This window comes from Mauremys reevesii, linkage group 1 (assembly GCF_016161935.1).
Source record: "Mauremys reevesii isolate NIE-2019 linkage group 1, ASM1616193v1, whole genome shotgun sequence".
In the NCBI taxonomy this organism is placed as follows: Eukaryota; Metazoa; Chordata; order Testudines; family Geoemydidae; genus Mauremys; species Mauremys reevesii.
In genome coordinates, this window is record NC_052623.1 from 16,599,106 (window position 1) to 16,614,386 (window position 15,281).

The 15,281-nt window shown below is 53.8% G+C and overlaps 1 protein-coding gene across 1 annotated transcript; it reads left to right on the forward strand.

Annotated features, from left to right (window-relative positions):
* Positions 1 to 3,247: 3,247 nt before the first annotated feature.
* LOC120396127 (mitochondrial uncoupling protein 2) lies at positions 3,248 to 14,495 on the forward strand. The gene is made up of 8 exons (XM_039521065.1): positions 3,248 to 3,373; positions 4,218 to 4,372; positions 8,220 to 8,457; positions 9,598 to 9,805; positions 10,687 to 10,881; positions 11,316 to 11,417; positions 12,232 to 12,412; positions 13,457 to 14,495. Exons 3-8 carry the CDS (start codon positions 8,332 to 8,334, stop codon positions 13,569 to 13,571), a joined length of 927 nt encoding a protein of 308 aa, XP_039376999.1. The 5' UTR covers positions 3,248 to 3,373; positions 4,218 to 4,372; positions 8,220 to 8,331; the 3' UTR covers positions 13,572 to 14,495.
* The last annotated feature ends 786 nt before the right edge of the window (positions 14,496 to 15,281 follow it).

Sequence of the window (15,281 nt, forward strand, 5' to 3'; positions counted from 1 at the left end):
CCAACTCTGCTTACGCCCAACTTTCATAGAACCAGAGAAATGCAGGGAGGTCAGCTAGTCCTTTCCCTGTGCTGAGGCACAATGAAGTAACCTTCCAATCCAATATTCCTCAACGAATCCCAGCAGAGAGTTCAAAGGAAGAGGCAAAAGAAGCCAGAATACTCAAGAGGGGTTCTGATCTCCTGGTTTCTATGGCATCAAGCCTTATATGTTGTCCAGCCCTTCTGGTAGTAAAGGGAAGCTTCAAATGCAACCACTGCCTTTTGGGGGATCAGGGAAGAGAATGAAACAATAGCACAAAGAAATGACTTTCATCTCAAAGGGCAGTTCATTGTCAAACCTCAGACTTCATGAGCCCTTGTTCACCTTGACAATACTGATCCATGGACCAGTTCATTTTATTCCATTCATCATGTCCTGATGTTGCAGTCATTTGACAGGCTATTTCATAGGACTGAGGCAGCTAGCTTGGAACATGCACATGATGAATATTCCTTTGAGGATTCAGGAAATTAAAACAATTGCTGCTGTTCTTAATGACTGGGTGGAAAGGCCCATAGTCTCAAATTTGGGAATGCAGCTAAGGCACTCGAACTGATCAACGAGTGTCCACACTGGCAGGGATTCAACTAAATGAATGTAGAAACCAAGTTGGTTAAACTGGTGCAATTTCTGGATGTAGAGCAGGGCGAGGCATCTAAAGTGAGACACCCAAATCCATACCTAGGCATCTAAAAAAGCAACCAGGTGCTGAATGCATGCAGTTCTTATTGACTTCCACCTTTATGTCAGGGCTGATTTTGGTCCAAGCTCAATAAAAAGATTCACAGATGTCTCAAAATCATTTTGTTTTTCAGGGACAGTTCTTAGCAGGGGTCATTTCTGGTGATTAAAGAGGATGCAGTCAGTTGAATATAAGCCTCCACTTCTTGCTTGTGTCTCACTTAGCATGAGACAAATCATTTTAAATGGCTAACAGAATCTTACCTCCATCTTTCAGGCAATTCTGTAACAGCAATCCCCTGGAAACAGATCTTTCCCAGACTTCTTAAACATGGAAAGTGTGTGAGCACATAAATCGTCTCCACTTGGACGATATCAGATTATGACTGTTTTGACCAAGGGTTATTCGAGCAACAGAAACTCAGCCGAAAGCACAGTCTAGAAATAAGAAAGGCGTGCGTGCATTTTATAATTGGAGCGACCGACGGAAAACAGAGAGCTCTTAGCGCACAAGGATGGATTGTATAGAAATGAGGGTACATTTGGGAAGTCTCCATAGACTATTAGTCATTTTTAGTCTTTTTGCCTCTGGTGCCTGTTTTACACATAGAACTCGAGTTGACATTGGTTTACGGTGCCGCATTTGTATAAAGGAGACAATTCATGATGAAACAGAAGTGTACTCTGAGGATCTGGAATAACAGCAGAAATATGAACTCACAGGCTGCCGGCTACACCGTCCTCTATCTCCATTCTGTCCCCTCCCTTTTCATTTTGTTTGGGGTTTCAAGTGAATTTCATGTTCCTGAAAAGTGCTGGGTCCAGAGTGCCTGAACTCCCCTACTTAACAATAGAACAAGGGAAGCAGCAGTGCAAGCTTCATTTGCAGAAGCACCACCTCCCACCAACACCCCCTCCCTCACCACCCCCTGCTGACTTGGAAAGGACCACTTCTAGGGTTGGTTCAAAGGAGCATCTATCCCCCATGTCAGTTCCATCCTTTGGTTAATGCCACCATCTCGCTGGGGCCTCTAGGTGAAGTTGTGGTGTCCCTAGGAGGTTTTTAAGAATAGGTTGGACAAACACCTGTGAGGTCTAGGTTTACTTGGTCCTGCCTCGTTACTGGGGCTGGACTAGTTGACCTCTTAAGGTCCCTTGGATTCTTTGAGGGTGGGTTTTGTGAGGTGGGCACTTGTCCGCTGCACAGGCCACTGAGTAGCCAGCAGATGGTGGCAACTTTGGGTGCCTATCGATCTACACCAAACCTGCACCAGTGCTGTAGAGGCAAAAGACTTTTTGTCCCATTAGTAGCCCTCTGAGCCAGTCAAGCCCCAGGGCAAAAAGTTCCTGGCTATTGTTTTGTTGTTCTTTGCAGGATGTTTTCATTTTTCCTTGGTTGGTTGAACTCTCCAACTGACCAACCTCCTGAGGAACCCAGTGAGAGACAAGCCACATTCCCTGTCAGGGTCAGTTAGTTTCTGGCTTCAGCAGCAGCACTGGAGAGCCCAGGGAATAGCTGAGCAGCGTCTTTTTCACCTCTCCCTGCCAGGGACTTACTGCTTCCAGCTGGTTCGCCTGCGTCACCTCATGGCACCAGTCGCCCTCTGCAACCTTTGATCGCCAACTCAGCTGTGCTGACAGATAACACTCACCCCACCTCTGCACCAGGGTGGGGCCATTAGCCCTGCCTCAGCAGCCTCCTAACCTTCATCAGAGCACCTGCTCCCAACAAGGGGGGGGGGGGGAATCCCTTCCTAGCACTGCGCTCCCATTGGCTAGGGCAGTGGGGCTGCTGCCCTGTCTCCCAATCAGCCCAGGCTGAGCCGGGGAACACCCCCACACACCCCCACCGGCTCGGGGATCGCTCCTGCAGCCCGGCAGGCGCTTTGCACCGGTCCCGGCCGGGGCACCGATTCTGCCACCTCCTGAGTGCAACGTACATTGGCTGGGGAAGGGAAATGCTGCTTGTTAGGGGGGCAGCTGAGCGGCCCCCGGCGCTGGGGGAAGGGCAGGCAGGGAACGGGGCGACCAGTGGGGGAAGGGCAGGCAGGGAATGGGGTGATCAGTGGGGGGGGGGTAACACAGGGGCAGGGAATGGGGCGATCAGTGGGGGAAGGGCAGGCAGGGAACGGGGCGATCAGTGGGGGAAGGGCAGGCAGGGAATGGGGCGATCAGTGGGGTGGGGGTAACACAGGGGCAGGGAATGGGGCGATCAGTGGGGGAAGGGCAGGCAGGGAACGGGGCGATCAGTGGGGTGGGGGTAACACGGGCAGGGAATGGGGCGATCAGTGGGAGAAGGGCAGGCAGGGAACGGGGCGATCAGTGGGGTGGAGGTAACACAGGGGCAGGGAACGGGGCGATCAGTGGGGTGAGGAGGGCAGGGACCAGGGTGACTATCAGGAGCAGCTCCGGCAGCCTCCCCTGTCCGGCGGGAAGTGGGGCCGGGGTCAGACGGTCGCCGGCAGCGCACGTGTGGGAATCGCACCCCCGGGTGCTGGGCACCCCGCTGCCCCCGCGCACACCCCTGTCATGGGGGCGGGGCGGGGCGGGGCGGCTCCTGCCGGCTCCCAGGGCGGTATAAAGCGGCAGCGGCCCGCGGGCTCCTCCTTCTGCGATCGGTGCCGCTGCCGCGTCTCTTCCCCCGGCTCAGGTCAGTCCCTGCCCCGGGCGGGAGCCGCAGCTGGGCGCGCGGCTGGGCTGAGCCCGCCTGGGAGCCGCTTCGCTGCCTGCGCCCTGGAGACCCGAGCCCGGGCGGCGCGCGGGGCTCAGCGCGCGGGGCTGGCGGCTCCTGGGGCTTCCCGGGCTGAGCCGCCGCGCGCTCCTCGCGGCGCTGCCGGTGCGTCACGCGCTGCCCCGGGCCGGCACGAGCGCGCCCAGCTGCTCCGCGGTGCCGCGGCCGCTGCCTGGGCCAGGCGCGTGGGCTGGGGGGGAGGCTTCCCAAGGCGCCCAGGGGAGTTAGGACCCCCGCCCCTGCCCCCAGGTCCCAAGGGCTGGGCTGGGCCCCGCTGGGTCCAGGGGAGACAGCGACCCACCCGCGTGTGCCCGAGGCTGGCGGACCGCGGCTGGGCGTGACTTGCCCTGCACGGGAAACGCCTGGCCACAGGTGTTGCTCCGCGATCCCTGATCCACCCGGGGCACCAGACTCGTGAGCGGGGCTTCCCTGCTTCTTGTCTTGGCGTTTCATGCTGGCTGAACAGCCGCTTTTGCATTCCCCGCGGTGGGATTTCCTGCGGGCGGCTGCAGTGCCCGGCCGGTCTCAGCCGGTTCTGACCCGGGGACTGATTCGGAGTGAGCTGTAAATGCAGGCGAGGTCTCCGGGCAGAGCAATACGCAGCGGCTCCGGAGTGATGCTGGATTACGTTTCCTTCGCATGTTGGCCGCTGTTCAGATGCCACTTTTGCGTCCTTGTCCTATCTTGAATACTTGAAATATTTAAACCTGTAACCCTGTGAAATGTACTTTGCTGCAATGTGTGCGCTCCTCTCCCTCCACAGGATAAGGATTATGATTATCAAGTGTCTTGTTTCTAAACGAGTTTCTATGGAAAATCAGGGGGATCAGATTGTCGTTGCGCTAAGCAAATTTGACGAGCGGGACGCCTTTAGAGAATCCTGATCAAACAGCAGCCGTCCTGAATTACTTGACTAAGGTAACTCATCAGTATCCTGTCTTCCCTAATGCTGCTTGGCTGCATCTGACAGATTTGGTAGCGCTCTCGCCTCTGGGACTGAAGTCTGCGCGCTAATTTCATAAAACAAATTGGGCAAAACCTAATTCTAAGTGCTAGGTGCTGCTCGGTTAAAAGTCTAGTCTTTCTGCTGGGATTGTTAAACAGATTTCTACTCACGGATCACCTGCTGAAACTAACTCTACCACGAGCAGCCTAACCAGGTTTGAGGTTGGTCTGATTGCAGTTGCCGATCGCAACATGAGGGCTGCATTACTGGTCTCTAATTCCTTACACTGCAAGGAGGGGAGGGTAGCTCAGTGGTTTGAGCATTGGCCTGCTAAACCCAGCGTTGTAAGCTCAATCCTTGAGGGGGCTATTTAGGGATCAGGGGCAAAATAATCTGTGAGGGACAGTACTTGGTCCTGCTGTGAAGGCAGGGGACTGGACTCTGACCTTTCAAGGTCCCTTCCAGTTCTATATTTCTGTGATTCAAAGTCTCTTTAATATGTGGAGTCCATAAATCTAATCTCCAGCAACTAGAGGGTTGTAAATGTGTCTATACTGCTGTGAGATGGTCTTTCTGCAAGATCTCAGACCACGTGTTCTATTCTAGCTTGATCAACAGCCCTGTTTTCTAGAGCGACTTCAGGAGGCAATAAAGTGGTGCCCTTCTCTATTTATTTATGGTGGTAATTATCCCATTTAGAGAGAGATCAGCAAGAAAACCTCTGCTGCATGGAGGGTGACTGGGTGACAGTTCTCAGTTCCTGTTGCCTCCTCTCCAGCCATGATGTGGTTACAATGGGGAACACCACCCATGTAGGAAAATGTTAGTGAAGGCCACTGCGGAGCCTGTCCACACTGGGACCAGAGGTGTCCTACCCTAGCTACGATTGTGCTCAAGCATGGTGGCTACTAGCCGGCTGCTACTGTAGCTCTCTCCACTGGACTGGCTTGTCTTTCAAAAGGAGGTTCTCAGAGTCTTTTATAAAACTACAGATGTGGGTGTGATAGATTTTAAAAAAGCACTCACTGTTGGCCTGGCTCTGCACCCACAGGAGCAGAGCGAGGCCAGTGCTGAGGGATTTGGAAAAATGCCACTCGCAGACAACACTAGAATTCCTGCCATGCCAGGAACAGTCACCTGGCAGCTTGATCTTCTGGGACCCAACTGTTACCATGATCATGTCCTAGCTCTGCTGGAGTCCATTTGGACACACTATTAAAATGCAGTTGGCTGCTATCTGCCCGGATAAAGATAAAGGCAGGTTTTATCTGTAATGGGGATTGCTAGATCTGTGACTGGCCTCACAGCTGGGTAGCCACTGGTCCCATCTACATCAACTTCTGTTTAGAGGGGGGAGAGTCTACAGCTTGGTTCTGGGACAGGACATGCATTGGTCATGGAAATGCAGCCAGCAGAAACTGTACTCGGATACACACTAACATCTGTATTGGACTAGTCCTACAGCTAGAAATGCCTATATATGTATGGGACGCTGGAGGGTTTTCTTTCAGGGACACAGGAATTGCCATAGCTGAGTGGGCCAGTATTGGGTCCACTTACTGGAGCCAGACACTAGCTTATGGATCAGTACCAGGTGCTCTGGAGGAAGACACAAGAAACCCTATAACGGACAATAACCCTGACATGCCTGTGAGGGATTAACAACCTGTAACGTTTTCCATCTAAGGCTCTCAAAGCACTTCACAGGCCACAATGTTCAGATTTGTGTCTAAATACTGCAGCTCTATCTAGGTGCCTCAGTCTGGATCTGTTTTGATGCCTGTTTAGGGGCACTTTAGACTGAACTGTTCTTTACAGCACCCGTGAGAGGTCGTTCCAGTTCAGTACGTTGGTTTCCCCATCCGCAGGGAGGCTAGGGGTGTGTCTACACTGCAGCTGCAAGCCTGCTGCCCAGCACTGGTGCTAGCTCCACTGGCGCCAGCGTGCTAAAAATAGGAGGAAGGGGTAGCAGGTTGGGCAGGTTTGAACGTGGGTGGTCAGCATCAGATGGGGCCAGGCTATTTTTAATGCACTAGGTCGAGTAGCACTGTGCTGCCCTTGAGCACCGCACCAGCTGTAGTGTAGACTCATCCTAAGTGACTATTCTGGCAGAACTGAGAATAGCGCCCAGACTGAGACTTCTAACCCTAACCACTTTAACCACAAGATCATCCTTCCCTTGCTGGACAGGAATCTTCTACTGCCTCCTCTTGTAGCAGGCTGCTTTGCGAGCAGACTCCCTGCAGTCAAACCTTGAATGATGTGATCCCTCCATCATGGACTAGAGCTTCTTTCTCCACCAGATCCCTGTGGGGAGCAGGTCTACCGTGGTCAGAGTTAATCCAGTTTTTCTCTCTGAATGTGTTCGGTGCTCCTGGATAGTATGAAGGCTCACACTGGTGTGTGCTTGTTTTGTGGGAGTTCTCCCTACACCGCTCTGAAGTTTCCAGGCTCATTCTGTAGCTGTACTTTTTAAGGTGACTTTGATCTGTGCGAAGTCAAGCTGTGGAGTTTTGATCCCTTATATTGGTTGCTGTCCCGTGAGGGAAGGGCTGTGTGTTTAAAGCTGTCTAACCACCACGGGGCAACCGCATCTTGGACAAAGGCAGCCAGGTTTCTCTGCTGGTCACAGCCTAGCAATAGGTGCACCCAGTCAGATGTGAGCTCCATGCTCGGCTGATGCATGTTGTATCTACCCCCATCAGTCGCTAGGACAACAGTCTGTCAGCTGAACAAAACAAGCCTCTAGAATCTAGCTGGGGGTGGTTAGTGATGTTGTTGTATGGGGAAATGTTAGTCACAACTGGCGAAACAAATCGCCTTCATCTCCAGCTTTCAGTGTGTGGGAGTTACCCCTGGATCCTGAATGCCGCCCTACAAGCACATCTGCCTCCTCCGCCCTGGTTTTGCACTGAGGCTGTGCACCTCAGTCTGGCATCCAATGGTCTCCTAAAAACAAACGTGGGAGAACTCTCTTCCTGTTTTAAGGAACTAAAAATAAAAATGTCATTATTGTTGAATGAAAGCTTGAGCAGACAGACCCAGAGTGGGGTTTGGGTTAGCGATGAAATCCCCAGCTAATCCTCTTCAATGCCCCAAAACTTTTTGTTTGTTTTTTTAAAAAAACACATGATGGTTGCTTAGTGACAACTTCCCTATTTGCAGCATTTGCAAAACTCCTGCTCTCAAGAGTGAGGAAATGGATAGCTCAGGGCAGGTCTTGCATGGCCCAGATGATAAACACAAACCTACCAATGCTGAGTACTGGCTTTTTCAGCCCAGTACCCTAAACTCTAAGCAACAGTATTCGGTGTGGGCCGGAGTTGAGGTTGTCGCTCTAAAATCCCTAGAGGTGGTAAATGCACACAGGATAGGTTAAATTTAGCTAGCAGGCTAGTAATCTAGTTAAGCAGCAATGCCTTAACTCCTCTCTATGCCAGATATATACATGTGTTTTTATTCCAAGTTTATCATGGAAGCCAAATCAAGAAGGCAGTGTGGTCTAGTGGTTAGAGCAGGGAATGTGCAGCCAGGTTTCCTGTCTCTGCCAGTCTCAGCTCTGCTGTTGATTCTGACGCCATTTGCCCATCTGAAAAATGTGTTACGAATGGCAAAAGCCTTCTGCCTGCATCTCCTGCCATGGGATAGAAGCATCTCCTCTTGGAATACGTGGGAGTCACTTGTATCCATGGTGGGAGAACCAGATGCCAAGGGTGGCATGTTGCTTAATGTGTGTGGTGATCCTTGGTGGAAGCAGTGTAGAAAGCGTGACCCAGATTTTAGAGCGCTATTTTCCACTCCTGTTTCTGTCCCATCTAGACTGGGGCAGAGTCCGTTTGTCTTGCCCTTCGCTACATCAGAACGCAACTCGCCTCCTTTCTGCTCCTCGTGCGTTACTTGGCTTCTCCAGAGCCGCTCAGAAGCTTGTAGAATGGTTGGATTCAAGCCCACCGATGTCCCCCCGACAGCCACGGTGAAGTTCCTAGGGGCTGGGACGGCCGCATGCTTCGCAGATCTGATCACCTTCCCCCTGGACACGGCGAAAGTCAGACTGCAGGTGAGAACTTCTGCAGGCATGTGCACAGGGGTCTGGGGCCCGTGCTGAGCTCTGCCTCCTCGTGGCTGATGTGGCTTCAGCTGCTGTCACTGCATGTTGCTGAGCAATGGCAGACATGCCTTTGTATTTAATCTCTAACGACATGTGTTCTCAGCCAGCCCCTGGCCACTCCAGTAAGTGTGCTAGAGTATGGGCCCAACCAATGGTGCTGCCACCGCTTTCCTTGGGCAGTAGTGCCACAGTCGAATACAGGCTTCTGCTGACTGTCTGAATTTTCCTTTTTCCCATTGGTCCTAGTTACACACCTTTGTACCGCCCCCTCCTTGGTGTGTACCCCTCTCACAATGGGTAGGCTCGTCCCATCCACTCCCTAGCTATTGCGTAGCTAAGCTGGGCGCGTTTAGCCCTCCAGCTCTTCCCTCCGGCCCTGGGGCTGATCCTGCAAGGGGCTGAGCGCTTCTTGTCAAGCGCCGAGCACACCCACGAGCCCCGCCGCCACCGGGGAGTGGGGGGAGCGCTGCGCCTCTCCAGACGAGGCCCTTGCATTGGAGGAGGGGGGAAATGGAAGCGGCTGTGATGCATCTAAAGCCTGAGTCCGCTTTCCTGGATGCCGAGGGATGGGCTGCCTGGACCTCTATGGACGTGAATTGGGTTGGGCTCTTTGTGCAAACCTGGCTTGGGTCGGTGGGGTTCTGAGACTGGCTTTTGCCCTCGGCCCAGATTTGGGGAGATGGGGCTTCGTTCATAGTTTAAGGCCAGCAGTGGGGGGTGTCACTTGCTATGGGGCCAGGTGGGCAGTTGCTCCCCCAGACTCTTCAGAGCTCATTTAAATTTAACCCTCTGCCCCTTTGCATGGGGCACTGGCCCACAGCCCAGACCCAGGCTGCCAGACATGGCCCATTCTGGCTGTAAGCTTGTGCTACTGTCTGATGCGCATTAGGCAGCCGGAGCCCCCCAACTCACAGCTCTTTGTTTGTTTTGCGATTTATGTTTTAACAATAAAGGACCTGAAGGTGCAGAAAAGCCCCTGGTCTCCAGGATGGGAATCCAGACGCACTTCAACGCAGGCCTCTCCTGGGCTGGGGTAGGGAGCTGGGCCAGGGCCTCTCCATCCCATTCATCCCATTCTCTCCTATACAGATCCAAGGAGAGACCAAGTCAGCAGCTAACACCACAGCTGCTCGGTACAAAGGTGTCTTTGGCACCATTGCCACCATGGTGAAGACGGAAGGTCCCACGAGCCTGTACAACGGCCTGGTGGCTGGGCTCCAGCGTCAGATGAGCTTTGCGTCGGTCCGCATCGGGCTGTACGACTCCGTGAAGCAGTTCTACACCAGGGGATCGGAGCGTGAGTGCCCGTTCGCCTCCTATAGCTTGGTGTGGGCCTTGGTCTCCCTCTGGTGGCTGGAGTGGGTAAAGGTTCGCAGCTGCTATGGCTATTGCGCCAGGTCCTCTTGCTCAAGCAGTAAAGGCTCATGCTCTTCCATCCAGAGGTCGTGGGTTCAGTCCCAGTGATGTGCCCTGGAGGGTCTCCCGTGCATCCGTTGCAGTGGGTTTAGCTGTGCTGCAGTCAGTTTCTGTTGGGGTCAGGTGGCAGTTGGGACCTGCCGGGAGGTCCCGAGAGAAGCCTGTGTATTTACAGGCGCTGTTCTAGACAGCCCATAATGGAGCCGTGTAGAGGCTCGGCTGGGCACACGGCCGCTCATGGTAGCGGCAGCGGTCGCTACATGAGTGTTTGGTGTGGGCCTAACATCCTGAGGGGAAGGGTGGCTTTGTGGGTAAGGCCCAGGGAAGTAGGAGGTTTGGGAGCTGTTCTCTGTGGCATTGGGGTGAGTCACTTAGCCCCGCCTCTGGCTGTTTCTCGGTTAATGGGGATAACATTACTCCATGGGCGAGGGGCTCCACTCCTGGGGGTAGAGCAGGCTGGAGAGGCAGCACAGCCCAGTGGTTAGAGGGCTAGTTTGAGCCATGAGAGACCAGTGTTCAGTTCCTCCTTCTGCCCCAGGCTCCCGGTGTGACATCCACCCACTGGGTAACAGCCCTGCCCCATCTCACAGAGGTGCTGGGAGGTGAGACACTAGATTGCAAGGGGCTCAGATACAGAGCACTGACTGGGGGCTATTTGAGGACCCAGGACAGAAGCTAAAACCCTGTAGAGTCAGTGGGTCCCCTGGGTTAACTTGACCTTTCTTTCTGGCCTCTCACTCTCTTCCCTGCTCTCTTCGCTAGGTGCCGGCATTGGTAGCCGACTCCTGGCTGGATGTACCACAGGAGCGATGGCTGTGGCCGTTGCCCAGCCAACGGACGTGGTGAAAGTGAGGTTCCAGGCCCAGGCCCGAGTGGAGGGTGGCAGGCGATACCAGGGGACTATGGATGCCTATAAGACCATTGCCAGGGAAGAGGGACTCAAAGGGCTGTGGAAAGGTTCGTGTGGTTCCAGAACCCTGCATGGGAGGGGCTGGCCCCAATACCCGGTTTGGCTACACTACCCAAAAACACTGCGGCAGCAAATCTCGGAGCCTGGGTCAACCGAGTGGGGCTTGTGCTATGGGGCTAAAAATAGCAGTGTAGACATTCCCATTGGGTTTCAGAGCTCGAGCGGGAGCACTTAGGGTGACCAGATGTCCTGATTTTTTGGGCCTTATATAGGCTCCTATTTACCCCCCAGACACACACACCCCATCCCGATCTTTCACACGTGCTGTCTGGTCACCCTAGGAGCATTTATACGGCTGTTTTTAGCCCCGTTGCCTGAGTCAGGTGGCCTGGGCTCTGAGTCTTGCTGCCGTGAGCTTACGCAATGTAGACGTACCCAGAGCGTCAGTTTCGCTGACAACTTTTGTTTCCTTGTTCTACAGGAACATCCCCCAACGTGGCCCGTAACGCGATTGTGAATTGCACGGAATTGGTGACCTATGACCTGATCAAGGACATGCTGCTCAAATACAACCTCATGACTGGTGGGTGTCAGGCCTGCTTAGCAGGGTCCCTTAACTCCAGCTCGCCAGTGCAGGATGCTGATCTTGTGTCTGATTGCTGAGTGCTTTCAGTTCAGACTTCACCAGGCGGTGAGGGGGCTAAAGGCCATCCAGGACTAGATACATACAGACCCAATTCTGACTGAGAACGTGACTCCTAAACAGTGAGATTGCGACAGTCCTGAGTGAGAGATGGGAAGTCATGCCAGAGTAACGTCTGCTAGCGCGTTCCTGCCTGCACTGAGCAATGGCTGGAAGATCAGTCGGCTTTACTCAGGCACTGTAAATATTGCACAGATGGAATGACCCACCCATCTCCTATTGCATTGGCCGGAAGAGCTGCCGGGCTTATTCTCCCCTGCACAGCCAGAATAGAGGCACTGCTGCTGGCTCTGAGGGTGGAGTGAGAAGAAATATTCCCAGGCCACAAGGGGCTGGTGGGGGCCAGTCCTTGGCTGTTGTGTAGGGGACAATGGCAGGTGGGTCTAGGTAGCAGCAGATCCATTGATCTAGCCTGGCCTGTGTGACAGCCTGCTGGGAGATCCCATAGAGCTGACATGCAGGGCTGCCTGCCTCCTGGACAGGATCCCAGAAAGTCCTGCGAGCCTGTGCCAGGAGGAAGGGGGTCAGGGTTCTCCCCCTGCAAAGCAGAAACCCCAGGGTGTGCTGCCCAGCCTCATGGTGCGTGTTATCCCCTAGTGAGCTCTTGCAAGTGGGGCTAGATTAGCCCCCGAGCAGCTGTGGGCCAGTTACTGACATGCATGCTCAGGCACCCGTCACCTCTCCTGTCTGGCAGATAACCTCCCGTGTCACTTCACTTCTGCCTTCGGGGCCGGTTTCTGCACCACGCTCATTGCTTCCCCCGTCGATGTAGTGAAGACCAGATACATGAACTCTGCCCCCGGCCACTATGGAAGTGCCGTCAGCTGTGCTCTCACCATGCTGAGGCAGGAGGGGCCCATGGCTTTCTACAAGGGGTGAGTAGCGAATCCGAGCAATAGGAGCTCTATGCCAGCAACCTCACGTAGGACTGTTGGGCATACCAGCATCCCTGCACCTGCCACTGAAATGCAACCACCTCTGAGGTGGAGCCCCAGCAGCTGATCTGTGCATGGCAAAGCTCTGCACTGAGACAGCAAGTGAAAATACCCCAGCCTAGGGAAGCTGCAAGTGTGTGTGTGGTGGGGGGGGGGGGGGTTTAAAACTTTGGGCTACAGAATGGTTCAGCTTGGAGGATGTGAAGCCCATGGCTTCAAGTGTGGGGCTCCCTGGCCCAGGCTAGCACATCAGGGCTGAACTGATACCCACAGGAGCACTGGGAGGGGGAAGGGAAGAGGATGGATCCACTTCCAGTGGTGACCAGCCCTTCAGGGGTGGATCTGGACACCGGTGGCTGAGTTGATGAGGCAGTTGTATGTTTTCAAAGGAACCGTGTGCAGGAAGGGCCCTTTCCTGATTGCAGATCTGTTCCTGTGTGGTCCAGGGACAGCTCTGCTGATTCCCTAATAAAGGAGTAAACCACAGCAAGCAGAGCCAGCCCAGCTGCTGGAGTGCTAGCTGCCCTATTCGCACACTTCAACAGAGCCTAAGTTGGGTCACGAACACCTGGAGGCCAAGGGCTGCCACTGGTGTGACAGAGGGAATAACTGAGCCCTCCTTGCTGGTGAGGTATAAAGAGGGAATTGACTTTGATTCCAGGCTAGCTGTCAGCATTGCAAACTCCGACCATCTTGCTTATAAACTGAACCTGTTTGACCTGCAAATTAAGATCCATGGAGCCCCGTCCCCCCGTTCTAGTCTGTCTGCAGCTGAACTGCACATGTAGATGAGACTGATCTGGCTAAATCCAGGTGTCCAGTTCCCTGCAGAAGAAGCACTTTAATGCACATCAGCATCACTCTCGCTAGCTTATCTCCTCCTGGGGGTGTCCCATGTGGGGGAGAGTGAACCAAAGGCAGAGATCTGAGCCGTCTCAGCCCACAGAACTAGCTGTGATTCTTCTCCCCTCTTGCTGGCTCTAGGTTCATGCCCTCGTTCCTGCGGCTGGGATCCTGGAACGTGGTGATGTTTGTGACCTACGAGCAGCTGAAACGCGCCATGATGGCTGCCCGTGGTTCCTGGGAGGCCCCTTTCTGAGCCTGCCATGGGTGCAGTTTGCAGAGGTGGCACGAGCCCTCACTAGCACGGACCGTCTCCGGACTCTTCCAGGCTGCCCCCAGTTGCTAACATGTCGGCCTCTAGTCTCTGATCTCTTTATTTCTGCTCATCTTCTGGCACGAAGCTGGGCCTGCAGGGGAAGGGCTGCAGCTGTACTGCCCTGGGAGTGCTGACCCTTTAAATTGGGGTTTTATGTTTTTTAAGGGCAAGTTTGCTTCTTCCAGATGTACCATTCCCCTGCCCCCCCCCTCCCCCGTGCCAAGATCTGATGGATCTAGGCTGATGAGACCCTTGGAGCTGTAGTGCAAGAGACAGGAATTGAAGTTAGCAGCTGGGACGTGGCGGCAGCCAGCAGTCTGGTACCTGGCAGTAAATCCCTCAGCCAGGGAGTGAGATCCTTCCCTGATGGATCATTCCAAGGGCTAATCACTAGCGCCAACGTGTTCAGACTTGCGGGCCTGGCCTGAACGTTAGGCTGCCTTCTTCTGCAGTTCGGTGACTAACCAAGTGCTTGACTTTCCCAGCTGCAGGGCTCTGAACTCCCATCCCCTCAGGGGAAGGGGCAGATTCTTGGTGCCTTTTGAAGGCCAAGCCACTGATTTTCATGCCTTAATATAGGTTAGGGGACCTGACTTCTAGGCACCACCATCTTAAAATTCTGGCCTAGAGCTTTATGTAGCAGCTGCTCCCAGGTCTAGCAAGGAGGAAGGATTCTTGTGCAATGATGCTGGGAAATCGGGTGGGTCAAGGGGTTTTTAAGTCCTAATAACTATTTATTTTTTTAAAATTTTAAATGGAGAGAATGTTGTTGGGGGGGCCCCCAAGTTTCCTGTTGTTAACACTGTCTTGAGGGGACAGTAGGTGCGTGTTTGTGTCTTACAATAAAGCTGGAGTCAAACTCATCACCTGCTCCTTGTGTGAACGTGCTTTGGAGGGGAAGATTGAGCTGCTGCTGTTGGCTCAGGGGTGCACTGACTGAATGGGCCTTCCCCCTGCAGACACTGTTTTGTGGCTACCATGAGCTCTGGCTGTGGGTGCCTGAACAGCACTTCCTGAAATGGGGCCCCTTGAAGGGGGGGGGTGTCCATCTGGGCACCTAACATCACCCTCTGGGTCTATGGAGCCCTCTTTGCTACCAACCAGCCTGCCTCTCTGCGCACAAAGGGAGGGTTACGATTTGCAAGGAGAGGCTGTTGGTCTCTTCTTCTTGCTGACACCTCCCATTCAGCCCCTAAGGCTGATCTAGCAGTGACAGGAGCTGAGGTCAGGAACTAGATCAGAGCTGAGACCCAGCTAGCTCCAACCATGGCTAACAGCAGCTGGTTCAGAGGAAGGTTTAAAAACCACCCAGTAGCAGATGTACAATTCTACCCAACATCCTGCTCCCTACCAGTTAGAAAGTGGCTTAAACCTGAAGCAGAAGGTTACATTTGGGAAGGGAGATCATGTTGCTATCAGTGATTATAGCATCTCCTATATCAAGTGATCCTACCATGGTCTTGGTGACTTCCTGTGGCAGTGAGTTCCACAGTCTAACTGGAGGGGGGGGAGACATTGCCCCCCTTTTGACTGTCTCCTAGTGTGAGGCAGGCAGTACCTCTGCCTATTCCCTTGGTAGCCCTCACTTTAGTGCTGCCTCTTGCCCTGGCAGAGCCCAGGGGGATGAAAGTAGAGGGGGAGTTGTGTAGG